This window comes from Mchenga conophoros, linkage group LG15, assembly GCF_057382185.1.
Source record: "Mchenga conophoros isolate Kocher_MC1m ecotype Shallow Benthic linkage group LG15, M_conophoros_male_GT1.1, whole genome shotgun sequence".
Taxonomy (NCBI): domain Eukaryota; kingdom Metazoa; phylum Chordata; class Actinopteri; order Cichliformes; family Cichlidae; genus Mchenga; species Mchenga conophoros.
Genome location: NC_140540.1, coordinates 15,784,093 through 15,810,428, shown reverse-complemented (window position 1 = coordinate 15,810,428; position 26,336 = coordinate 15,784,093). Strand labels below are relative to the sequence as shown.

At 42.2% G+C, this 26,336-nt stretch overlaps 1 protein-coding gene across 2 annotated transcripts in view; it reads right to left on the bottom strand.

Annotated features, from left to right (window-relative positions):
• Positions 1 to 42: 42 nt before the first annotated feature.
• The window catches only part of extl3 (exostosin-like glycosyltransferase 3), a 40,923-nt gene continuing 14,629 nt past the window's right edge, over positions 43 to 26,336 (bottom strand). Inside the window, exons 1-6 of one of the 2 annotated variants that reach the window (XM_085245815.1) lie at positions 16,071 to 16,215; positions 12,188 to 14,821; positions 10,404 to 10,531; positions 6,128 to 6,272; positions 5,905 to 6,033; positions 43 to 3,924 (exon numbers count right to left, since the gene is read on the bottom strand). In XM_085245815.1, coding sequence (XP_085101941.1) covers positions 3,715 to 3,924; positions 5,905 to 6,033; positions 6,128 to 6,272; positions 10,404 to 10,531; positions 12,188 to 14,326 — 2,751 coding nt within the window. In that variant the 5' untranslated portion in view covers positions 14,327 to 14,821; positions 16,071 to 16,215 and the 3' untranslated portion in view covers positions 43 to 3,714. Of the gene's footprint in view, positions 3,925 to 5,904; positions 6,034 to 6,127; positions 6,273 to 10,403; positions 10,532 to 12,187; positions 14,822 to 16,070; positions 16,216 to 26,336 lie in introns of those variants that run through there. The other variant, XM_085245814.1, reaches the window with a different exon arrangement.

The following is a 26,336-nucleotide window of genomic DNA, read 5'->3' as shown; positions in this document are numbered from 1 at the left end:
AGCAGATTTCCAACAGACACCTGAATAAGGACAAGAGTCATATTTTTTTTAACAACGTTGAGAGCTTTTATTTCCATTCATCTGGCCTTCAATGGTATGTTTGACGCTGTCATCAGTCATCAGTCTGGTACAACGCTGCAGGTCGCCCACAGCTGGGGATCAGACCCAGGAGCACTTTTTTTTTTTCCTTTTTCACAACTCTACACCTAGCAGAGTGACTGCAGCCTTCCAGGCAAATGCATCCTGCTCCGAGCCACAGAAAACCAGCTGTGCCACAGATCCTTGAGGGTGGGAACTACAGGGACCGGAGGAACACCAGCTGACCCCAACAGAGCCCCGAGGACTGTTTTAGAGTCAGCCAGGTAATTATGAGGCCCCTGGAGTGCCAATAAAAGTGTTCAGACGTGATGAGGTTAGGAGCCAGGCGGGTTTTTCTAGTTCAGTGCAGCAACACAAAGTGGAAATTTGGACTCTGCGCAGCCATTTTCGCCCACACTAATTAGAAATCTGGCTCCGTGTTTATCCCTCTTGGGTAAAAAGGCCTGATCCAACATTTTTATGTTTCACTTGGAGGGATTACGGAGCAAGAGTAGCAATATGGAGCAGGCGATTTGGATTTAAAGAAACTCCACTATTGTCCCCTCACTATCTGTTTGCAAGTTAATCTTTTTAAAAACAAGTCATCCGTTAGCTCTCAGTCAGTGGCACCAGCTAGTTTTCTTTGGCAATGACAAGTTTGACAGTCAGGTTGAGATTTCTTTGTTTTCAGGTCTATTAAACTACAATATCTTGACAGTTTATTGCATGTTTCAGTATCGGTTTAAAAAACAAATCTTTTTCAGTAATATATTCAATAAATACACAGGAACCCTGGCCTTATGACATTTTGTTTGATAAAAACATCCTCACAGAACATAATCTGAATGACATTTATAAGAATCTTATGCTTTTTATTTAGATTGCATGAATTAAGTCTTGACAAGGTCAAATAAAGCACTCGTACATGATGGATTGGGTTCCAGTGGACTGACTCCTGGTCAAGTACCATGCAGAGTGGAAGTGGGTGTACCAGGGTGTACCACCTAGTATCTGCACCTGCAAACTACGCTGGAAAGCAGCAGACAACGTACCTATTTGGCAAAGAAAACATTCATCAAGCAACAGTCGAAGATGAAGTGAAACCAATATGGCGACACTGTAAAGTGACTTTTCTGTCCGAGGTGGGAGAGTTCTCTGCAGAGGGATGACGTGATTATGGTGGAACATACTGAATACCTGTACTGAAAAGTCAGAAGTGTTTAAAGACAAGTTGTACAGTTTAGAAAACAGGCTTGCCAGCTGTTGGAAAGCAAGCTCATATTTGTTATGGCTCGGTCACACTGGAGTAAAAATAGGATGGCAACCTGCTTGTGACTATGAAAAAAAAAAAAAAACATTGAAGTTTTTTTTTTGTTGTTGCATTTTTGCAACTGGTTGCCTACAGGTTGAGTAAGCAGCACCCTCAAACTCTGGGCACTTTTGATTCAGAGGAGACTGCACCAGTTGCCTATTAGAACCCAACCCGTCTCCAAACAGTCGTGGTGTGACTTCAACCGAATGCAATCACTCTGACAGATTGGCAAAGGCTTGCACAGAAGTGCTGCCTAAGTTACAAATGAAGACAGATTGTGGTAACTGACTGCAATCAATCTGAGTCAGTCAGGGCTGATGAGTGCAACTTGTCTGCGATAGTTTCCAACACCTGTTTTCCTTACTGTGACTGAACAAACTACAACCAGCAGCTGTTAGCTTAATGCAAAGACTGGAAACGGTATAAACATCTTAGCAAATCTCCCCATAAAATGAATCAAAAAGGGTTCATTCAATGGTTCTCAAAGCTTTTATAACATGACCCAACACCCAGGGTTTTACACTACTGTATACAAACCCAGCCGCCCATCAGACCAGGAATTTACAACCGTCAAGTTTGCTAATGTCATCTTGTTGGTGTACGGTTCCTATTAACTGTAAGAAGGGGATTAAAGAGCCAGGCAAATGTTATGACTCAATACCGTTTACCCCTTCTGCTGATAAGCTCATTCGCTGCTGTGTTAGCAAGGTTGAATATGATTGGCTGCTCTCCTTGGTGGTATATATACACTACTGTGGACCTGACTACACATTTTCTCCCCATCATCCTCCTCTTTTTATTTCCTCTGTAGAGAACATACACAAGCCCGCCGACATAATCATCAGTATTAAAGCAGGTGGAAAGCAATACACGAATCAAACGCAATTCAATCACTCCCACTTGTCTGTGACAATAACAAGTTTAATGTTAAAGTAAAATAAATGTCAGCGTCATAGCGTCAATTTATTTACAATACAAAACCCATCTCCATTCACTTTAGCTCGGAGTTCTTTCCTTGTCCTCCAAGCCCCGCCTTCAGGGGGTCTATGCCCCAAGAGTGGGGCTGGCCCCACAGTTTGAGAACCATTGGATTATTTAGTGTGCTTTACAGGTGCAATTGGGCAGTATTTGGTACCATTAAGCAGAGCCACGGTAGTTTCCAGTCTTTATTTTATGCTACGTTAGGGTCATCAGCTGTTGGCTTTGATTTAATATTTAAGAGCCTGTTTGGAGAAAGGGATTGATATCCTGCTCCACTTCTCCACCAGAAACAAAGTAAGTGTTTTTAAACAAAACATCATTGTTCTCTTTAAGATTTTCCCATAATTCTGACCGTCACTGAAAACTTTCAGCAATAATAAAGTCAATGTTTTGTTGATTTTGGCAGCTGTTATTCTTGACTTTGTTGCACTTTACCTGCGAACATTGATTAGCCGATACTACTTTTTAACGTCTAATTTTACAAACATCATAGTATAAAAAAAAAAAATCAAGCTGTTTCAAACACTTCCACCGAGTCCAGATCGTGTAAGCAATATGAAATGACAACATGGTGGCTGGTTTTCATGACAAATTTGAGGCATTATGGTGACCGCTGAAGTGAATTTTCCCCCTTGAGCACTCGACGATACTTAAAACATGATTGGGCTGACTTTCAATCGAGGTCCTGCCTGATCTCCCACAGGCAGGGGCTGTGGAAAAGGTTCACTCCACATAAAGATTTACACTTAAACGACATCATTAAAAAAAAAAGATCAATAAAATACTTCTGACCTTCAGTGCTTCGCTCATATACATGTACAAGACGTACAGTTTGTAACCGTAAAACAAAATCGTAGTGGCGGCCGTGTGCTGTTTGATCTCTCAGCTGAAACCGTTAAAAGTCTGCTGGGTCAAACGCAGCCTGGCATCTGTCAGTTACTCGCCAACCCCATTATCAGGTGTTGCTAACCTGGGAGAATTTCTGTACACTGTGTACACCCCGCCCTCGCTCCTCAGCAGGCGGTTAAGAGGTGCAAATGACATCTGCAGCTAGTGGTTTGATGACTGAGCATGATTAGAGAACACGGGGAAAAAGAGTGACATCCACTGAAAAGGCTTCTTTTTGTTGGCAGTGGTCCCTTCCAGCTTCCACTCCTCACATTTTCAGTAGTGTTGCTGATTAGACCGCCAGCCAACAGCTTTTAACTTGTCTTTCTGGGCTTACTTTCCATTTGCCCTGCAGCCCACCCATCCATCTTTATTACTGCTTGCAGTGGAAGGTGCTGTTTTTCACTCCTTCAGTTCACCCTGCTTTTGGCTCTTTGCTGACGCTCGCCCAGACGCTAAATGAACTTGAAGCACTTGGTCTTATCGTGGGGCAATCGAGTCTTAAACAGCACCGAGTCCACACGAAACTGCGTGTACAGCAGCGGCATGTAGCCGTAGACTTTGACGAAGAAGTTGATGCACTTGTGTCGCTCGTGGAAATGCGAGTCGTCGTGCGAAAGGGCCTGAGGGCAGCCCGGACAGCGGAAAGTCCAACGAGACGTCACCTAAAATAGACAGCAGGGGGTTAGTGCTTAAAATGTAAGAAACTCGAGTTTGCATTACTGAAATGTAATTATATGTAGTTTCAGCAAGTGGTGCTTCACAACATTGCTGTGAGAGGGAAGAAGTTTATCATTAATAGACAGCCATTAATCATCATTAAATGCACCATGATTTAATACATGCTAAACCCCGTAGCTTGATCGGCAAACGCCAGAGAACACCAGAACGGGAAAGTCTCCCACCTATGTCCTGTTCTCTTTGCAGAGATGAGCAGCTTTATGTTGAGCATATGTGACAGATGTGAAAACGTCTGGAGATGTCGTGGCAAACTTTGTGCTGCCTGCAAAATTATCCAGCGTGACCAGTTTGGCAGTGAATCAGTGATCATGTGAGTCACACAGACCTCGAGATTCTAGCCATCAGTACAGGGATGAAACCCTCAGACCTAATACTGGTGCAGTGGGCCCTGCATTCCTCCTGGTGCAGGACAACGCCCAGGTTAACGTAGTCAGGGTTTGTAAGCACTACCTGGATCATGAGGACACTGATGCCACCGACTGGACCCCACATTCCCCACACCTGAATCCAGCTGTGAACCGCTGAGATGTTAATGTATGGAAGTGAACTGTGGAAGATCCAGTAGCTCACTGATGCCCTGTACCAAATGTGGTAGGACATCTACTCTAAACAAAGGGGTAAACAAAGGCTTGATCACGTAGCCAAAGCAGAAAGAGGATAACGTTTCTGTTTTCCTACAGCAGCAGTTGATAGATTTTCCAAAGCAGCTGAAATGGTTGATGCTGGAAAAACTGAAGCAACTTTTGAAAACTCTGCACGGGAAAAGAAAAAGAGTCGGAGGGAGCACGGAAGGCGAACAGGGAAATTAATATAAAACCAACGTTGGTGGATCGAACCCTGACTCCTCCAGGGATGCATCCATCAAAGCGTGAGTGTGTGTGACTCTTCGTAAGCACTTGATTGAGTCTTGTAGTAGAAAGGTGCTACAAATACCAGTTGATTTACAATTTGCTCTCATTTTTATCAGGTTATTGCAGCAGTGAAGTGGTCTGCTTTTATTTTGAAACTATTAAAACAACACTGTTTGAAACATGACTATGTGCTGCAAAAACAGTGCATCTTTTTAACCACGCCCATGCTGACTTTCCTGACAAACATGTCCATCGTTTGTTTCTAGCATTGTATAATTTCTCACGCCATCAATGTCAAACCTTTTTATCATATTTTAGTTGTTTAAAAAAAATGTTAGCTTGAAACATTACAAGCAAACAGTTGATGTCAACTTTAGCGCAATCAGCTAGATTGCAGCAAGCTACTGAATCTGACAACAAACCAAAGCAAACTCTAGCAGCTGTTTTTATTATTGTAGGAAGAGGAGAAGAAACAAGCTTGAAAAATCTGCACAAGATATCAATTCCTCACCAGTGGCACAACAAAATCCATTTATTTTCTTCTTTATTTGTCTTATTTTAAAGAAAAATAGATTCCCTCACCGCTTAGGACTCGTTCAAAGTTGCCCCAAATTCATTATTCACAAGACTTATTCCTAGCAGCGAAAACACTGTCATGCAACACACTCCATCAAAGACGTCCTTAATTCCCCTCTGAAACGCCCCTGAATATTAACACCCCACTAAATCAAAAAGAACTTAAAGTGAGGGCTGCAATGACATTTCTCTTCTAACAGCTTCCCTAGCTTGATTGCTATAATTATTTGCCTAGCCATAAGTGTGCTCGGCGGCAATAAATGTTCTTCCAATAAAAATCCTGGAGAAAAGAGAGAAGAAAAGAAATCTGCCGTAACGCACGGATTCGATCTTGTGTTTTTAAAAAGTATAATTTGTGCGGAATATTGGATATGCCAGTTTGAGTAATGGCAAGGCTAAGCAGGCAGAAATATAAATACCCACGTCCTGAAGGAGGTGCAAAGCCCCCAGAGCCAGACTGCATGCTCTGTCACTGACCTTGATGGGTGGTTTGCGGGTGATGTGAGAGACGAGGAAGTTCATGGCGATGTCCTCGCAGTTAATGTATTCGTCCACCATATCCCTAATAGCTTGGGGCATCACATAGGAGTACAGGTACGCGTAGTACTGCGAGAAGACAAGGACAAGGGGAAATATGTAAATGATATGCTCCAACACAGCCAGATGTGAACCTACCGTGTAGCCGTTTTCATTTTCTGACCTTATGGAAGAAGGCAGCTCCTGTCAGGACCATGGAGAGCTCACAGGAGTAGTTGGAGTTGTAGAGCCAGGACTGGTGGTTGACGTCCCACGCGTGATACCTCCCAGGAAAACCTACGATGCGATCTCTGGCCTCACGCCACACTCTGAGCCACCCAGAGAAGTCCACAAAATATTCCAATTTAAATCAGTTAATTAAGATGCAGGGTGTTTACATGTGCAGTTTAGTTTAGCACGATTGCTGTTAGCTGAAGCAATACAGCAGCTTCAGCTCCTGGGGTCACAAATCTTTCATAGCGCACTATAACATCCTAAACAAACAAACGACATACAAACACTCAGCGGCTTACAACATAAATTGTGGCCCATATTAGGAAAAGCATTGTGAGACATAATAGAACATAATATTTTAATGAATCACCAATTATTACAGCGCACGCACTAATTCAATCAAATAGAGAGATTGTTTTAAACCCACTTTTACTGGGGTTTTTTTGTATTATCTGTTTTGCCAATGAATTCAGTTCCATCAGTTGTATAAACATGTTCTTTTAATTGAACTGTGTCGTGCTATGCCTAATAAAAAATGTCCTCCTGTAGGCCGCCTGATAGAATAATCTCGTCTTCACTGATATGGTAAATTTGTTTTACAAAATAATTAGTCTTTGTAACAATAATATTTATCATGAATACAAATACAAAGGACGACACATGCCTCTCTATTTTCTAACACTTGCACTTCTTTAATCACATTGTGCCACTACAGCATACTGGATAGTAATCACAAAGAGACAATATCAAAGCCATGATAAATCGTCTGACTGATTTAGGTTTACACATCTTTTAACACCAGAAATACAGTTTCCCTGTTAGAAACTATGATACTGATATGTTTTGTCGAGGAGCTTGGTCTCACAGGCTCTCTCAACAACATAATGGAAACATTTAAAGCTGGATTCTTTCTAATTAAGTGTTTAGAACCAAATATAATGCTATGTGTCAGAACACATCAAAATCTGTTTACTGTTCTGTATCCTTTCACCTACTCGCTGCTACTCTGAATCAAAAACTACATACATTAATAGCTTTTGATAGCCTCCTAATAAACCACTTTAAACCAATTTAAAACGTAACTATTGAGCAGTGGAAATACAATCCTAAAGAAAAAATAATAAATTAGAGAAACAGTTGATCATCAGAGTATAACACAGGTCTAATAAACAGGTCTGTTAAACTTTAGGGTTAAAAATCTGTCCAGTTAGAAAGCATATATCACTGTGAATCCATTTCAGCCCCTATGGTGTAAATTAAAGTGAGAACAATCAACCCCAAACAGTCATGGCAAATGTCTGCCAGGTTTCTTCCTGTTAAAAGGGAGTTCTTCCTTCCCATTTTAGCCAGGTGCTGTCTCATACCTGTTTTTTTGATTTTAGACATTTTCTCTCAACTATTGTGGTGTCCTTACCTTTCAATATAAAGCACCTTGAGGTGACTGTTGTTGTGATTTGCTGCTATATAAATAAAACTGCACGGTGGCACGGTGGTTAGCACTGTTGCCGCACAGCAAGAAGGTCCTGAGTTCAATTCCACCATCAGGCCGGGGTCTTTCTGTGTGGAGTTTGCATGTTCTCCCCGTGTTTGCGTGGGTTCCCTCCGGGTACTCCGGCTTCCTCCCACCGTCCAAAGACATGCAGCTTGTGGGGATAGGTTAATTGGATAATCCAAATTGTCACTAGGTGTGAATGTGTGAATGAATGTGAGTGTGAATGGTTGTCTGTCCCTGTGTGTTGGCCCTGTGACAGACTGCCGACCTGTCCAGGGTGTACCCCGCCTCTCGCCCTATGACAGCTGGGATAGGCTCCAGCGCCCCCCGCGACCCTGAAAAGGATAAGTGGAAGCGAATGGATGGATGGATGGATGTGCACTGTGGCAAAAACAAGACAACCCAACCAAAAGCGGAGTGGTTTTGCAGATGGTGGCCCACAGGCCATTGCTCTCTCCTTTTCCTACTAAGTGATATTTCTCTAGTTTTAATTTTTGTTATTGTTATCGTCACTACTGGTCCATTCAGACTGCACAGATAGTCCAGCTCCTCCAGGCTGGAACATCCATATGTGCTTGTGCATGAGTAGGTTTTGCCAGAAGATGGATGACCATACAAGGAGAGCTGGACACAGCTACAGCAGCAGGACCATAACTTAAAACATCCCTTGCATGAGGAAAAGCTGAAATGACCTCCATTAGGCTACTCAGTTTTCTGACTGACCGATCAGACTCTGTGAGGGCGGCATGACAGCCTGACATCCTTTTGTGGGACCTGTGCTCACAGACCAGCATCACGTAGTTCCACTGCCAGAGAAAACCACAAGCGCCAGGTCAGCCACTTGTGCCCAATCTCTTCAAACATCATGTTCCAGGCATAATATTTGTCAGTGTCTCCAGACTCCATCGCGCCTGTCACATGTGCTCGGTGTGATCCAGCTACGTTTGTCAAGACAGCGGGTGCCAGTGGCTGACCTGCCAGTTCTGGTTTATGCTTCGTAACGGGACAGATTGTTATCCCTGAAGTTTAACTGGTTTTGTGTTCCACTGTGATGATCGAGTGTTCGCTTAATTTCTTTGAGCAGTGTACAAATCAAAAGCGACACACTTTTTCAGAAGTAAACACCGGGCCTGCGGATAGAAGATTTTTGCATTAGGGAGGTTTATAGGTATAAGCTACAACAGGTAAGACAGCTAATGTATCTTTATTGACATAATTTTTACCTCTTTACCTGTTACCTTTTCATCTCTTATGCAATTTTGTAACATTTTGCAAAATTCAGCTATCAAACACCAATAAATGCCGTTTGATTTGCTTAAAATCAGATAACGGGGAAAACGCCAGCCAATAATAATATTTGGTCATTGCACTCCCAGTCAGTAAACTCTAAAGCTTGGCCTCAACTATGCAGTTGCACTGAGTGACCTAGATGCACAAAATATGCAAGAACAGCAGCACTGCGCGCTTGAAATTTGTGACCAAAGAGAAACTGAATTTTATTAAATAATTTAATGGCTTTTATTCATAAATAAGCATTTGACATATTTGAAGACTTCTTAAGCAACATGTAGACACTGTGTGATGGTTCCCTTTTATTTTAGAGTTAAAAACAAATTTCTGTGTTTGGATTTCAAGAGTCTGTGCATATGCTGTCCTTTCAAATCCATCTGTTTCAACTTGTTAGCCAAGTAAGCAATGTGTCCATTTTCCTGTCAAGCATTAATTATTTTCTTTTCCATTAGTATATAGCCTTTTTTTTCTTATGATTCACTGCAGGAATGTGCACAAAAAGTGTTTCGATACCTCAAATTGGATGCTTGAAATTCCTACTTCGGACTCACAGAGCTAAGAAATCTCAAAGCGCAAATTAAAGTCTCGAATGAGTTCATGTGAGACCACTTAAAATGTCTAACGCACTCGGCTGCCGAATGGCTTCTCCTCTTTGGCGAGAGCGGAGATTGGGAAACATTCCTGTGTAATTCTGGGGGAGTTTGAGATAATTCGTGACAAATGACCCCGCCGTACTCGTGCTCGGCAAGTGAGTTTTTGCCTGCCTCGACAAGCTGCTGCAGCACCGAGTCGTAGACAAGTCTGACAGAGGGGAGAGGTTGTAAACCAAAATAACTTAACGGCGCGCTTGATCATTTAATTGGTTTAAGCACGGCCTTCATATTCAGCTCATCTGAGTGCTGTATGGGCAAGACGCTGACAGCACATTTCCCTTTTATTTTCTATACTTTGGTCTCTAGCAGGAGGTTCAGTCTCTCTGTCGGATCCAGTGTTTTTTAGGAACGTGATGTTTCGACATTATTTTGAGCATTTTCCCTTCCTTCCTTTTTATTTAGCTCAATGTTTACGTTCAGTTTTCTTCAGAAGCACTTTTCTTGAGAAAAGCACCGCTCACAACGTATCATCTTTAATTTATCTATGAATTGTTGTTCCAGTTAATGACTTGCAAGACAAAACAACACCAATAAAAATGAAAATAATTAAACAAGTACTGTGCTTAGCAGTTGTAATTAGCTCCCTTTTTAGAGCTCCGCTATCACATTAGAATTAGGAGGGACTTTTTTTCTGTTGATCTTTGTCGCAAAATTCTAATTAAATCAACTTTTCATCTTCAATGTTGCAGCAAAATTTCCACGGTGGGTTAATACGCTTTTAATAAGCACGCCGAAACACCAAATGAAATGACAAGTGTGCACCAGGCGATAGCAAAAACATTTTTCTTCACCTGAAACCAAACATGATCTCATCGTGGCGAAGGTGAGCGTCGTCGTCGATAGACAGGATTGCCTCGGTTTCCACGGCATCCCAGGGTAGGAAGCGATTGTTGAGGCTGTTCTTTTCTGTGCGGACCACCTGCAGGCAGGAGAGGAGAGGCAGCAAGAGCTTTAATAAAAGGCACGTTTTAGAGAAGTAGTAGTAGTCTAGATGAGATCTAGTAGTACCTGCTTATGTAGTGACTGCTTCTAAAAACGCTGTTTCCTGTATCTTACTGCAAATCGCTGTTAGATGCAAGCTGTTAAGCTGAAGTGCTTTAAGTGCACTTTATTCTAAAACGGTGCCAAAAATTTGCATTTTAGAGACCAGTTAGAGCCCAAGTCCATATCAGTCAGCCTGTAATGATGCTGATGACAGATGCATATTGGTATCTGTGTTTGGTGCATCATGTGAAAACCTTTTCAGGAATGTAATGCAGAAATAATGTGTTGATCAAATAGATTGATCAACACAGGGCTGTGTCTCCATTACAATCTCAGAACTGTATGTAGCACATACAACACGGTAACGTCTTAGCTGAGGTGTGGAGTCTTCACGTTAAACGTCATTCTTCCTTTTTAATGCAGCTCTAACACAGCAGCTCTGCAGTGTAGTCATTAACACATTCTTCCAACCAACAGATCCCTGGTGCAATCCCAGGAAGAGAGAAATCCATTCGGGGTTACATCAGGAAGGGCACTGGGTACAAAAACACTGTCGAATCAAACATGTGGAGCTACCTGTTGTGGTGATCCCCGGTGAATAAGGGGGCAGCTAACAGTAACACTCTGCATTTATAAAAGCTCTGCCCTGCTGAGAGGAAAGAGACATTCCCATCTGCATTTAACCAAGTAAATAGGTAAGAACGAATAATTGGATAATTAGTGCTGCGATTAATGTGTTTCGACTTGCAATAGGGATAGTGGTGAACTGAAACCTTAACTGCAAATGGCTTAAAATGTAGTGAAATCAAATCTTAAATTGAAAGTAGACGTCACAACTGTGTTAAACAGTTAAAGTAAAAGGATTCTCACGTGCACAAAGCAAAGACAACTCAAGGGATTAAGTGGCTAAGGGAAAAAAAGTTCAATTTGCCAAGGAGCATAAAGACTGGACTCTGTAATAGAGGACTCATTAGACCACAGGACCTTTTTCCATTACTTCAGAGTGATGGGAGCATGAGGGCATGATGCTTAATCGTCATCTACGATTTGTAAGGAAAAAATGCTTGTTACAAGGATGTAACTTGTTTTTTGCTATCAAGACTCACATTAATCGGTTAATTTAGTTGATGAATTTAACCAAATGAATAATATAAATAATTCACTGACAAAGATTGTGTTCAGTTTCAGTCTGGCACCACCAAATTCTTTAGTACCTCCCCATCAGCTCACCACATGTGAAGAAAGTCAGTGTGACAACCTAATGGTGTGGATGTGAACCACATGAATATTTGATTTTTCATCCTTAGTTCAAAGGCACAGATTTTATTATTCATGGGTGTCAAGCTTCTTCAATCCTTTTAGTAAAGCTGCTGGTAATTTGTATGGACTCCAACAGATTTTCAAAGAGACTGATCCTGATGTACTCAAAGAAACTTTTCATCTGACACATCAAACATCGCAGGTTACCTTTTTGCATTTCAGAGAGAAAGGATGAGCACGAGATGATTTCCTTACTTAAAAAAAACTTACTATAACAACGGTATTTAGATAAATTGTTGCACGTAAAAAAGATCAATCTTTCTACACTCACCACAATGGGCAGGCCGATGTCTGGCCACAGCAGGTCATCTGAAGGAGGCTTGGGAGAATTCCACACTACCACTACCTTGTTAAGGTATGGCAGTCCATTCAGCCTCTCGAGAGAGTTCATCAGGACCTCCTCCCTCTCATAAGTCAGCATGACTACAGTGAACTGCTCTCGGGGAACATTCCCACCCAGAGCAGCCTGGAACTCCTTTCCAGAGCCTCCTGTACCTCCTCCAATAGGCCTGAAACCAGTACCTGAGCCAAGGAATTTGGCTTCAGAGGGCAGTACCGGGTCAAGAGGAGTGTGAGGAAACAGGTGGAAGGGCCCCGGGGCCCGGTTCCATGATCTGTAAGTGTCTGCAGCTGTATATGTGAAGTTGCGGAGAAAGCGTGGAGAGGCATAAGGAGGCTCCGTCTCGACGGGACCCAAATCCAGATCACCATTGTCAGCCAGGTTGGCATCTGTCCCAGCCAACTTCCCGGCTTTGTGAGGAATCTCATGAACTGGCTCTTCTTTGATGGGTGCAGCAGGAACTTGGATGCTGGTTCTGATACTGGCCAGAATGGTGTTGAGAACATTTTCTGAGGTTGAGAAGTACGTTTCCCACAGAAAGCGGCCCTGTCGCCTCATAGCCAACATGTCATTGTCTGACAGGCTCCTCAAGAGGAAATGTAGCTCTGTTACACGGGGCTTGGGGACCAAAATGGCAGCTTCACTCCAGCGAATAAACTGGTGGTAAGGCAGTCGGGAGTGGTCCCCCAGAACAACAGGGATAGCCCCCACTTCTAAAGCCTCAAACAGCCTCATCCCAAAGCCTGCTGATGCTACAAGTTGTCCATCTCCTGCAGCAATCACCAGGGCAAAGGTAGAAACCTTGAGGACCTCCAGTCTGTCTTCTCTCTCTCCACAAAGAGCCCACTCTGTTGGCAAACTTGGCCTCGGGTTCTTGCAGGTGAATTCCACCAGGACCTGATCCAAGTGGCTGTCCTGCACTGCCTTTAAGGTGCCGATTATGCGATCGTCATAATCGGCTGGTGGATCTCCTTCCATTTCCTCCTCGAAAGACTGGGGCGGTGCCTCCTGTAAGCTGCTCCTCAGGGACTCCACCCTCTCCCCCTGGAATGTGAAAAGGTATTTCCTCTTCACGGGAACTTGAGGTGGGACTTCTAAAAAGTTGGGTTCAGAGAGGGCATGAACTAGCGGGGACACAACTAGGTCAAAACCCTCACGGTACTGCTGCTCTAGGAAAGTGGACTGAGCAACTGCTGCTCGCCCTGTGCTCACATTATACAGGAAGTTCTGTGTCATAGACTTTCTAGAGAGATGCACCAGTACATGGTTGTGTCCATCAGACCTCCAGTAAGGAAGAGCTTTCAGTTGCTTTTCCAGCTCTGAAGGAGATGGCAGTGGGAAGGAAGGGGACTCCTGCAGCTCTCCTACCAGAACCAAATACAGACAGGCAATGTTGGGGTTATTAGTTACATAAATGTTGCTCTTAACTGATGCAACAAAAGCCTGCTTTACCAGAGGGTCAATATAGCTCCCCCATAGGTAGGAGTCTGTGTCATAGACATATACAGGGAACCCAGATGTAAGGGGACAGCGCGCATAGTCGAAGCAGGAGCGCAGGCGGCAGGAGCGTGGAGACTTGGGTGGTGGCAGCCCCGGATCCTCCTTGTCGGGAAGTAACCTGACGGGCAACGACAGCTTGGGCTGGTTCTGGGCCATCAGTTCTTTATAAGAATGCTCCGTTTGGCTGATAACATTTTTCAGCTGTAGTAGATCTTGCTTGGCACTGTCGATGCTGCGCTTGCAAGCCTCGATGCGCAGGTTAAGTCGGGCGATCTCCCCATTGAGCTCCTGCCTCTTTGCCTCCAGCTGCAACAGCTCCTCACTGACCGACTCGCGGATACGGCACAAGTCCTGCACATGTTTGGCCTCGCACAGCTCGCCACCAGGCCGGGGCCCAAAGATGTGCTTGTCGCGATCCCCAGCTTCATCAATGGTAGTGAGGTAGTAGTGGGCAATAAGCGGGAAGAAGACCAGGATGAAGAAGAGCATGAAACTGAGCCACGTGAGACGCACGCGGCGAAACATCCACGGCTGGCCTCCGACGCCCACGCCGCCACCGTTACGCTGCATTGTTGACTCTCTCAGTCTGTTCTTCGTCCCTTCAGGGAACCATTGCTCTGGCGATCAGCAGCAGCCATGGCCGACCTTGTCAACAAGGCAGTGGAATAGACACTAATTCATCAAACCTGGGGTATAACTCTATCCTTCTGTGAAGGTCATCCAAGGCTGATTACTTCTCCTTAAGAGTCCTGCAGGTATCGGCTAGAGACTCAGTCTCACCTGTACTCTGATATGAACTCTGATGAGTCATAGTCTGCACAAGCTAATGCCATTCTGTTTTTGTGAGCTCTGGCTATTAATCCAACTCTGGGTGAGAAGACAGCCCCACATCTGGGGAGGGGTTCCTCCTCGTTGGGTGCAGGGAATACATAGCTACTCAGAGGTCAGAGTGTGACAGCTGAGAGGGGCCGCTTCCATCCATCTTTCATCCACCCCTCATGAGAAATATCTCCAGAGACTGTGCCTCAGAAATCCACTCTTCCTCCTCCTCCTTGATTCAGAAACCTGAGAGGGAGAATAGCAGGAAAAAGAACTAATGAATGACACTAATTATCTGCAGCAAGAAAAAAAAAAAAAGAATTTCTGTTTAACTGCAAGAAAAGCTGTTTGGCATTAAGCTTTAATATGGCAAAATATTTACTTTTTTTATGCACCTCAAAACTTAAAGCTGAGCTAGATGTATAATTCTGTTTGATGAAGGCTGGGTGCAGTTAGTAAAGCAAACTCATTAGCCACAGCAGGATTGGTCACTTGTCACTTTCCCATTAATAAGGGCGGCCTAGTTTGTTTACTTAGATATGCAAGAGGTAAAAAGCCCAGAAATATAAATACAGTTAATAACTGTGTATATGGAATATTTACAGCTAAGCTTTCCACATCCACAATAAATATTTCTGTATAGAGCAAGACTCTGCAGCTTATCCAGTTGGTTTTTTTGTTTTGTTTTTTTTGCTGCATTCTGTGCATGACTGCCTGGAGAAAAAAAAACATCCGTATGCTGCAAAATACCAGGGGGTAGGTATCTTTTTCTTTCTTTTTAAAGTCACACAGAAAGAGCAGAAAACCAGGGAGAGCCATCACTGCGAAACTACAAACGTACAGCGAGCCAACACCAAGAGTACCTCGAGCAAATCTCATTAAAGGCCTCCGCCTGCATCCCAGCCTCATCACTGCCTCAAATTACTCAGCATCCTTGATAACAGTTTATCCCAGAGAGTGATGCTGAATTATCTCCACTAGCTCAGGAAAGAAAAAGGCTCAGGCACACACAAAGGACACCAGCTGTAGGGTTGCTGGTTTTATTTCAGTTCCTGAGGCCAGTGGAGGTATGTGCAAGAATAACCTTGCGTACCTTACAGCTCAGAACTGGTTAAAAAATAAAAAGAAAGTAGAGGGGGGGAAAAAAGACCCCAGGAGCTGCATTTTCAGTGTGCAGATGTTGGGAAAAGATAGCTCTAGGGCAAAACCAGCAATACTGAAAGTCACAGCACCTCTTCTTCCACAGCCCTGAATGTCTCTTAAAGACTCTTACATCATAAGCATAATCTAAATTTCACTACAGACTGTTTCCTTCTAGAAGCAGCATGCCACAAATCCATCACACCACAAGCCCTGAGGATGTCGAGCGAGAGGCCAAGCGCCAAACAGACCTTATCAAATACGTTACCAAACCCACAACACTGAGAGCGAGCCTCGATAAAGCGGGTCCGACTGACACAGTCGCAGAGACCAGATGAATGCAGGTGATGTTTACCTTTTTCCAACATAACAGCTCCTCTTGATAAGGATGTTATTCCCCGGGCTACTGGTAGATTCAAACATCTGTGGATGTAACGCTTTCATTGCAGCCTGGTTTGATCACAGCGCACGCAGATAAGATCTTAAAACAAACTGAGGGAAAAGCCATTTTTCATTCTGTCTGCTTCAAGTGATCACGTCGCCTTGCTGCATCCATGTGGCTGGCATTTCTGATGTTTAGAGATTACTGCGCCCTGAAAAACTGCATCCTGCAATACAGCTGCTGTGCATCTGTCTGTGAGCGTGCCTGTCAAGGAGAGGAATGAGGAAAAAGGGCCGGCCAATCACACAACAGGCATGTGATCCCGTCTTGCCTAGAATGACCGCCATAGATCTGCAAATTTGAAAGCCGCAAGTCTGAAAACGTTGCATAATATCAATAAGGGAAATCTGTAAAAGATTTGTTTTTGTGATGACAAGACATCTTTTCTTCATAACTTGTGTGCAGCTTTGTGTAAATGTTTTGGGTTTTTTTTCCTTTTGATCCCTCAAAAATAGGTTTACAACACAGGAAAGTAACGAGGTTTTTTTGCCAACAATTTTGAATAAACTAACCATTTTGTCTGCAACGTTTTAGTTAACTGGTTCTTTTGGAGCGCTTTTCTACTCTACTTGAGCACTCAAACCACCTCTATACAACATGCCTCATTCACCCATTCATACAAGCAATTTTCTAAGTGCTTTCTATCTTTCCCTGATGAAGACTTTTTAGTCGATACGCGTAGGTCGTGCATTTCCTTGCTTCTAGTTTTTTATTAGATATTTTTAAATCTCAGCAAGTTTTTTAGTCATTTCACCCTACTGATGAGCACCTGTTTAGAATATTTGTAAAAACATGGCAGCGCTTCATCTCTTTTCTTTACTCACACTCCAAAGGATGTATCAGAGAGAAACTTGAAGAAAGTATTTTGCCCAAGGATACTTTGGCATGCAGACTGCAGCAGCCAGCGATCAAACCACCAACCTTCCAATTAGTGGATGACCTGTTTTACCTTCTGAGCTACAGCCACCCCAAATGGGAAAATCTTCACATCACCAGGAGTGAAATCTCAAAAAGTTCTGCTTGAAAAACCACTGAAACGACCAGATAAACACTAAATACATAAAAGCAAGCAGTGATGTTTTGTTTGTTTTTATGAACCATTAATCGCTTCGTTTGTCAAAGATATTTATAGTTATTTAAAAACAATAATTTAATAACCAAACGTAGATTGCCAAAAGCATTCATTAACTAGTGCAAATCAGAGCTGTAATACAGCAACACACATACTTACACGATTAAAATAACTTTACCATCTGTAACTGATTTTAATTTTCTACACGTTTTAGTCTCGGGGTATCAGTGTGCAATAGATACATTGCAGGCTACAAATGTGGAACTGCACACAGGAATGCAGAGCATGACAGGTTAATATGAGATAGTCCTGCACAGTAACTAAAGGCCTGCATTCTGCTTTAGTTAGGAAGGTACACACAGAAAGCTCCCAGGACATATGACCCTGTGAACGCTGACCCCCATCCTGCTGCTAAGTGATGTGCCTGAGGTGCAGAGTGACCGAACGGGAACTATCACAACAGTCCGATTAATCACTGCATGACTGCCAGTGTCACCCGGGTAATGGCCGGCAGATGTTGGCAAACACTACTGCCGGGTCTAATCCAAAGCCAAAAACATGCTGGCCTAAAACTCTTCCTATAGCTGCTTCTGGGAGACAGAGCAACACACACATAGATAAAACCAAATCTCAGTCCCTTCAGTTGTAACTTTCTAATCTGCAGACTGTCTGGCCTCCTGCTACAGGCGGCTTAATCTCACTGCTGTCTGCATGGAAAACACATGGGAGAGCATTGATCACTGTGGACTTACTTTGTGGGGGATCAATGATAATGCCATCATTACCTACAGCTGAGCTGCAAGCTGGTTTGGTGTGAAGCACCTAAAGAGCTGTTATTGTAGCCATTTCCATTTGTGGGTTTTTGCAGAAGAGATGTAACAGTGCGCCACATAAAACACTGAGACGCAGCGATAGCGGCATGCCTGTCCTTGCCTTCACCTTATACATCACGGTGCGCACTTACAATGTTACACAAAGCCACTTTGCAACTCTAACTGAATGGCCGCAGGCAGCAAATGTCATAATTATTCACATTGATTTTCCATTATGATGGCTAATCACTGTATATTATAGTACAAATATAACATTACTCAAGTAGAAAATCAATATGCATTTGATATGCAATCCATTCATTTTTCAGAGGATGAAATCCTCTGATGCAGTTAAACCAGGAGTTCTGTAGTCTTCTCAAGGGAAAGGAGAAGCTCAAGCACAGCTGATGACCCAGATAAAAAAAAAAACACTCTTGCTCAACATGGTGTGCAATGAGCAACCAACGACTCAGTCAGCAAATTGCTGGTCAGTCCTATGAATAACACAGAATGTGGGAGTCCAGGAGAGTTAATTTGATTTAGAGGAATAAAAACTGGTTTGATGCAGGACTGGTTTTTATATTAATCCAGATCAATTTCACAGCTTGAGACAAATCAGGAAACAAAACCTTAAAAAAAAAAAAAAAGTGGGACAGAATCTATGTTGTGATGCTTGCAAACATTCTGCAATTCATCGTGTGGAATTAACAAACGTATTCATGTGAGGTGAAAAGAATGACAGCAGCAGGTGCTCGGCTCAGAGCCTGAATGAAGAAGTGGGGGTGCTGCTGGCATTTGAGGGCAAGAGCTTGTATAAATGTTTGAACAGTCTCTGCAACCTGGCAGTGCTTTTTGAGACGGTCCGGAAATTCCTTTAAGAAACACAGAACACAGACAGCAGTGACATTCGGCTATAACAGGTTTTTACTTGGCTACAATCGGTCCGACTCAAGGACCACATCTCATGAGTGGGGGGGGTGACACGGAGGAAGGCTGCTGCTGGAGCAGCTGGTGAATGAGTAAAAGCTGAAGTTTCTGAGGAATGACATATCCTGCAACAAAGTCGAGAGCGAGGGTTTTTTTTTCTGCCAGCAGATGACGAGTCTGACAGACAGCGAGAAGAAGTCATAGATTCAAGGGCAGAAGGAAATATTTAACTGCCTGTATTCTCTTGCAAAAGGAGTTTGGATTATTTTTTCAAATCTAAAGAAAACAAGTTGTTTAGCAGTTATGTTGCACAAGTTTTGCACAAGTAAATGTTCCAATGTGGGATTTTTATTCAGTTAAATGTTAAAAATCAAATCTAGTTCATGAAAAAAGTATAAATCCAATGAATTACTTATTATTCCATTATGAATCCTTATATTAAAGGAATAAGTAATAAACCTGGTCACTCCTGTAGAAAAACGCCCGGTTACACCACTGTCAATGACGTGAAATAGCTGAGCCTGTTGTTTCCACAGCTTGCAGTATACTTAAAAGACAATGTTCAAAAATAACACCGCTCAAGGACAAAGTTGCAATGCATCACACAATACAGTAGGCTACAGTATCTCTCTAGTTTCAGCCACTTAGCACAGTGTGAAGCTTATATGCACTGTAGGACCGGGACCACTTATTGTAAAAATTATCTAAACACCTTACCTTACAGTAGAGCTCTGAGGGGGGAATCGAGTTTATCATATTTGCATTTCATTTTACTACTTGTTATTTTCCTAGCTGGGGAGAATATGTAAAAGGTCAAACAGTGTTTCTTGTCACTTTAATGCATCGCTAACATACCACTGTAGTTAAATACTAGGCAAAACCGAAACCTTAATTTAAATGTACGCAGTTCTAGCTTACTGGGCCAGTAAGAACAGGTCTTCGAAGAACACACTTCTGCACTTGAGAAAAGCTTAATGCCTGCTGGGACTCCAGGTTACCCTGATGCATTACTCTCTCCTTAAGGGGCTTTGGGCTCATTGTGCTTGCATACTACCTTTCCCATAATTAATTGTAATTTCATCGAGGAGTTCGAAGCATGGCATTCCCTGTGGAGGTGATGGGGTGGTGGGGAGGTGGAGGCAGCTGCAGGAAAGGCACAGTGGTAGGGCTGTGTGAGGGGAGCAGCTGTTGTAGCCATGGATCACAGCTCATCTGCAGACAGCTGACAGAGGCATCTCAAGGACTTTTATCACTAGCATGTTACAGAAATAACTGTAAGGCACTCATAGGAGTTATGACAAGACAAGAGTACTTGATTAAAGCTAGCAATTGATGGTCCTATTTAAATTGCTGAAGCTACTTGATGAGTAGCATTAAACCTTGCTTGAAATATTTCATTTTATTTCATTTGTGATGTTTGCTGTTTCATTTTGTGGTTGTAAATATGCTTCCAGAATAAGCACATAACAGTGAATGATGTTGCAACTTTATGTGGTTTAACAATTATAAAAATCACACCGATCCCAAACTAGTTCATACTCCACCTACCTCTGACTATTATCTTCGTCTTCTTCTTTCAGCTTTTCCCTTTAGGGGACACCACAATGGATCATCTGCCTCCATCTCACCCTATCACCTCTGTCCCACCAACCCTCTGCATGTCTCCTTTACTACATCCATGACTTGTCTCTGTGGTTGTCCTTTTCTCCTCTTGCCTGGCAGTTTCACATTCAGCATCCTTTCCTAATAATGCCACCATCCCTCCTCTGCACATGTCCAAACCATCTCAGCCTCTCTTCTTTGGCTTTGTTTCCAAACTGCTTAACCTGAGCAATCTTACATACCAGACTATATAATATATATATGAAAGCCTATTAATGACTTCTTCATGTTCCAAATGCATATCATAAGGCATTACTCATATACTGTGCATGCAAATGAAAAATGATCAGACTTTTCTCTTTTATATTAGTAGTGTCTTTCCACAAATGGTTTGGGTGAAATTCCGGGGTATATTTGCCAAATGTCTAACATATTTTATTATTATCATCATCATCATCATCATCATTCTTATTATCCTGTCATCTACAATCTAGTAAACAATCCTCACATTCTTTTTTCACCCCAAAGTGAGCCCTGATGCTTCCCCTAATTCATTGTGTTTGATTTCATACGGTAGTCAGATGTACTTTATCTCAGTTTTAGACAGGTCTGTTGCTAGCAGAGGATCACACTAAGCACAATGAAAGCCCAGATGCTGCAGATCAAGGACAAGAATGCTAGCCATCAACTTCATCCAAGACAATGGAGCTGAAGTTCATCTGGAACTGATTATATTGTTGTTTGTTTGTCATAGAGTACTTGACAAATAAAATATCTGAAGATGAGAAACAAAAATATTTCTGCTTAATATTTCATTTAAGAGAGCCACACTCATGGACACATTTCTTACCAACCGCAACTGTCACAAATCAATCTAAATCTGTTGAAAAGCACTGTAGGGGTAGGCTAAACACTGCTAAATTATGCAACGCAGTTCAACACCACCACAAGCGACACCCTCCAAGATGATCTTACAGTTGAAAAAAAATTGCCTCTCACTGGCAGGATTCCTGCAATAAATCCTTACTTTATGAGTTTTACAATCTTCAGTTTGTGTTGCAGAGAGACTGCAGTGATTTTACCAAGGTATTCTCATCAAAAACACAAAACAAAACAAAAACCCCCACCAGTTACTGAGTGTGTTTAACATACATATCATAAACAGAGAAGCTATTTTTTGGAATATGCACCTCTTCCACACCAAAAACCATGCAGAAACATTTCTGACTGTACACCAACTTAAGGATGAAATACTTTTCCACACTGCTCTATGAACTGAAAACGGTTCAGTGGATGCTCATTTCTTCCCTCTTTCATTATCAAATAATGCTGAGGAAATGACAATGAGGCCGTTATCACTATGAGGGGTATCGGTGCGATGATCGCCCAGAGAAGGACCAATTAATTTCGCCCTCCGTGTGGATCACCTCCTACTCCGTACATAATGTATGGGTGCGATGACCTTTATATATCCGTGTGTGCATTAAAAGAGACGGAGACAAACAGAGGCAGACAGAAAATCCACACTAAACTGCCCTCTTGTTTGCAAGCGAATATCACTAGGTCTAATCATGAGTATTTATAACTCTGCTGAATACCATTTTGCGCAGACAGACACAGACAGAGATGCAGATAAACAGAAAGAGACAGAGAGTGATGACCGGGGAAGGGGCGGGAGAGGAGGAATGAGTTCATGACAGATGGGCCTGGGTAACTTCCAACCTCCAAAGCTCCTGCAGTATGACAACGATTACACACGAGCCTTAAAAATAAATAAATAAATAAATAAATAAAAGTCCTGTGTCCTTTCTGGAGTGCACATATTTATCATTTAAGAGACAACCTAGAGTAAATCTCACATAAAATGCATGCACAGATGCAAATATCACCCACATGATCGAAAGACCCTACACCGGTAATGTAGACCAACATCTGCGAACATCTTCGGTGACCTAGCGCTCGGAGAGCGATAAACAAAATGAATCGTTCTGCCTTTGCAGGAGGTGCTAATCTGTCAGTGAAGCCTCTGCTGTTTAACTGCTGTGGCACGAGCTGCCCCGCAGGGGTGAGGCACGGAGAGTCTCTCGCCGTGGTGGTGAGAATTGCGAATGTGAGAGCCAATTAAAGTCAAAGCAGACATAGAGACACAGAGGACTCCTCCATTTTTCACCACACAATAGCTCACACATTTTTTGTCTAATGAGTTTCAGCTTCCAAAAAGCCTCCAAAGAGATCCTCTGACATCTTTAATTTTTATTTGGCCTTTTTTTTCCTGCCAGAAATTCGCACAGTAGGCAAAAATATAATCATGTATTCTTCGGTTTCCCAAAACTGGTTAGTTAGCTTTGTTACTTTGCTCCTTCCTGAAAACAAAGGGCAGAGTTGGCAGAAAAACATGAAGCTGGTTTTTGTCGCTTTCCTTTAATTAAGGTTCCAGTTTTATTGCTTTTTGAAAACACGTATTCATGATGCTGGACAGACTCTCTTTGTACACAAACTCAGACAAAATAACGTCCAATTTAATGTAGAGAAAAAGATTTTAAAAATACAACAAAGAATTAGAGTTTGCTACAGAGGACAGGAAGGAGAAGTGAATGCGCTCAAGTTACACTGAATCCACATTCAAACAGATGCATGAGATGAGGTGCCTGCTGAGCAAAATTCAGGCGAGATGCGCAACTAATTCTTCTTGAAGTGGTATGAAAAGCAGTATTTGACAATTTTCCTTTGGCATTTCCTCTTCCCCAACAGCACGGTCATGCTTTTTATGTTAAAATTGTATTTACTTAGGAGCTGAGTGTTATCTAGAGCATCTATTGGTTCACATACTCCAGCGTCCTTCTGCGGTCTCTTTGCACAAAGAGTTTCCCAGATATTGTTTTGTATCGAGAATTGTTGTGAAACTAAAAGCTTAGACTGACTGTGACATACAGAATTGACTGGGTTTTTCACAGTTATTGCTTTATCCACAGTGCAGACAATATCTGACTGTGACAGAGAGGAGACAAGCTAAGGGAGAAAATTACATCTACAGAGATAAAAGATAAACTATAATTTGCTGTCAGTTGCCTCCGGATTGCCAAAGGTCTCTCACCCGGTCGGCTTTCAGCAGCGTGATGGAGGTGTCAGTTTGTTGCCTGTGCCAGACAGGCTCCATTGTCCAAAAATCACAAGCCGGTCTGGGCTCAAATCCCAAAACGACAAACTTTTGTCCGCAACCACCTGCGAGTCTTTAATTGCACTTCTTTGTTTTTCCATTGGAAATGCATTTGAAGCTCATGCCAAGCCCATGTATTTATAAAACTTTTAAAAAGACTTTGAAGAGTAATCATGTCAGATCTGGCAACCTGCGATCTCTATGGAAAAATATATATTTTGAAACGGTCTGGAGAGTGGTTGCTGGAGGTTGTTGGCTGCTGCTGGATGAAATTGGTTGCACGGTCACCTGTAGTTTGCATGGAAGTCACATATTTGTTTTCAAACACTTGTAATTTACTCTCTGAGCGGCATTTGAATTATGAAAATTGTGACATACACCGACAACAGAGAATTTTTGCCTTTAAAGTAAAAACTGTGCCATACTGCTACAACCAACACGCTTCAGATAAGATAAGATAAAACTTTATTAATCCCTCGGGTGGGTTCCTCTGGGAAATTCGGTTTCCAAAAAAGCACAGCACCGACAGAAGTTACAGAGTTACAGAATATTATATATACACACACATATATAAATAAAGAGACATATATAAATAAAATATACAAAGGGGATAAATAGAATAAATAGGAATAAAAAATAAAAATAAAAATACAAGTGAAATTGCACATTTGGCACAAGTTTTACTTTGAAGGCAAACATGCTTTGGGTGCCTAGAAAAGCGCTATATAAATCCAATCCATTATTATTATTATGCTCTTGTTTCTGGTTTGTGTTGCACTTTTCATAGGTTCACTATGACTTGGTGAATGGTTTGCAAGTGTTTGCAGACAAGCTGGTAACCAGTGTAATCTGCTTACAACCAAAGGAATTGTATACGTCTTTGTGACCAAATGCTACAACTGTTCGTCAACCAATCGAGGAATCCACTTTTTTTTTTCTTAAGACCAGTGGTTCTCAGGTGGTCTACAACCAGTCTCTAGCTGTGTGTGACTTAAATAAGCAGGAATTGTGATTATGACTTTTGCCACTGTACAGCCTTACTGGGGCTTACTGGTTGCATGGATTAATCAATGTTTTTTGAGCTTCTAGTGCTGCCAGAGGTCTGAACAACAAAGCAGGATTTGAGCTTATCTAAGTAACTTCAGGCTTAACGCTTGGTTTTCTTTACTGTGAAGGTGATTCCTTTCTTACCAGGGTACATCACCATGATAACATATCATGCAAATACAATTTGCTCTGGAGCAGGCTAGACTCCAGATTTAAGATCAACAAGAATGAAATCACCACCTACTGACCAATCAATGCTCTGGAAAACAGCCTTAGCATTCTGGGAATACCTTAAACAATCTGTACGCAGATGGTATGAGGATTTAATGTTTTTGAATATTTTCCAATGTCTTTGCATGTCCCTGCACCTATATTGCACATAGACTAAGCCTACATTTGAACTGAATTTAGTTTTTCTTTTATCTTTACACTCACAGAGGCTGCAGCAGAAAGAATAAAAACTAAAACTATCCTTTAAACATGAATTTAATAAAACCTTAATCATAACCAATACCTCAATAGTAGCTCTTTTTCAGTCTTACTGACCAAAGCACTTAAAACGCACACTTTAAATACTATATTATCCACACTGCTCTTCCACTCATACACGCACTCCTGCTTGTGCTTTGACTGCAGCAGCAGCTGCTGTATAATTTTAACTTCCTTTGGAAAACCAGCCGCATTACTGCCTTACATATATCCATGTTTGTGATTGGTCAGAGGATGACAATGCCATCCCTTGCATGTGAATGCACAGAAGAAACTCTAGGTTAACTTAATGAGTTGATAACCAGCTTCGCGTGACTGCGTATGCTGATGACATTAGTAAGGGACGTAAATCTAGATAACGAGAAGATACCCTAGGTGTAGGGCTGCCACGATTAGTCGACTAGTCACGATTACGTCGACTATCAAAATCGTCGACGACTGATTTAATAGTCGACGTGTCGTTTGAAGCTTTGTAAGATCACAAAAGACGCAGGAATAAGTAGTAGGATTTAAGAGTGTAATAACGGACTGAAACAGAAGATGGCAGCACTGCATGTATAAGGATGCCAGCTGCCATTAAACCCCGAAGAAGAAGAAGCTGTGTCCCAGAATTCATAGCGCAGCCCAGCGCAGTTGTCAACAATGGCGGCAGCTAGTTAGTTTTAATATTACTCTTATTATTCTTTCTGGGTCACAAAATAAACGTTTAACATATTTTCAGGCGAGAATGTAGCTGTGTAAACCTCAAATATCTGCTCAGTTTATCAAGACACCACATATTTTCAAAAGCGCTCCGACGTTTTCGTTTTCTGTTACCCACTAGCTCGATAGCTAGCCGGGGGCAAGGCTCACTAGAGCCGCTGAGAACACCGGACTCCCTGCAAATCGTTTTCAAAACCACCAGGTTAAATATATATAAGTCACTTAGATAACTTCAAAATGTTATTGTCTTTTTTTAGTGTTTTATTTGTTCCTGAGTAAATTGGTTTGGCTGAGATTAAAGTTATAGTTTTTACACAGCTGAATAAACATCAAGAAGACAGCTGATTATCAGAAGTGTGAGATGCTCGAGA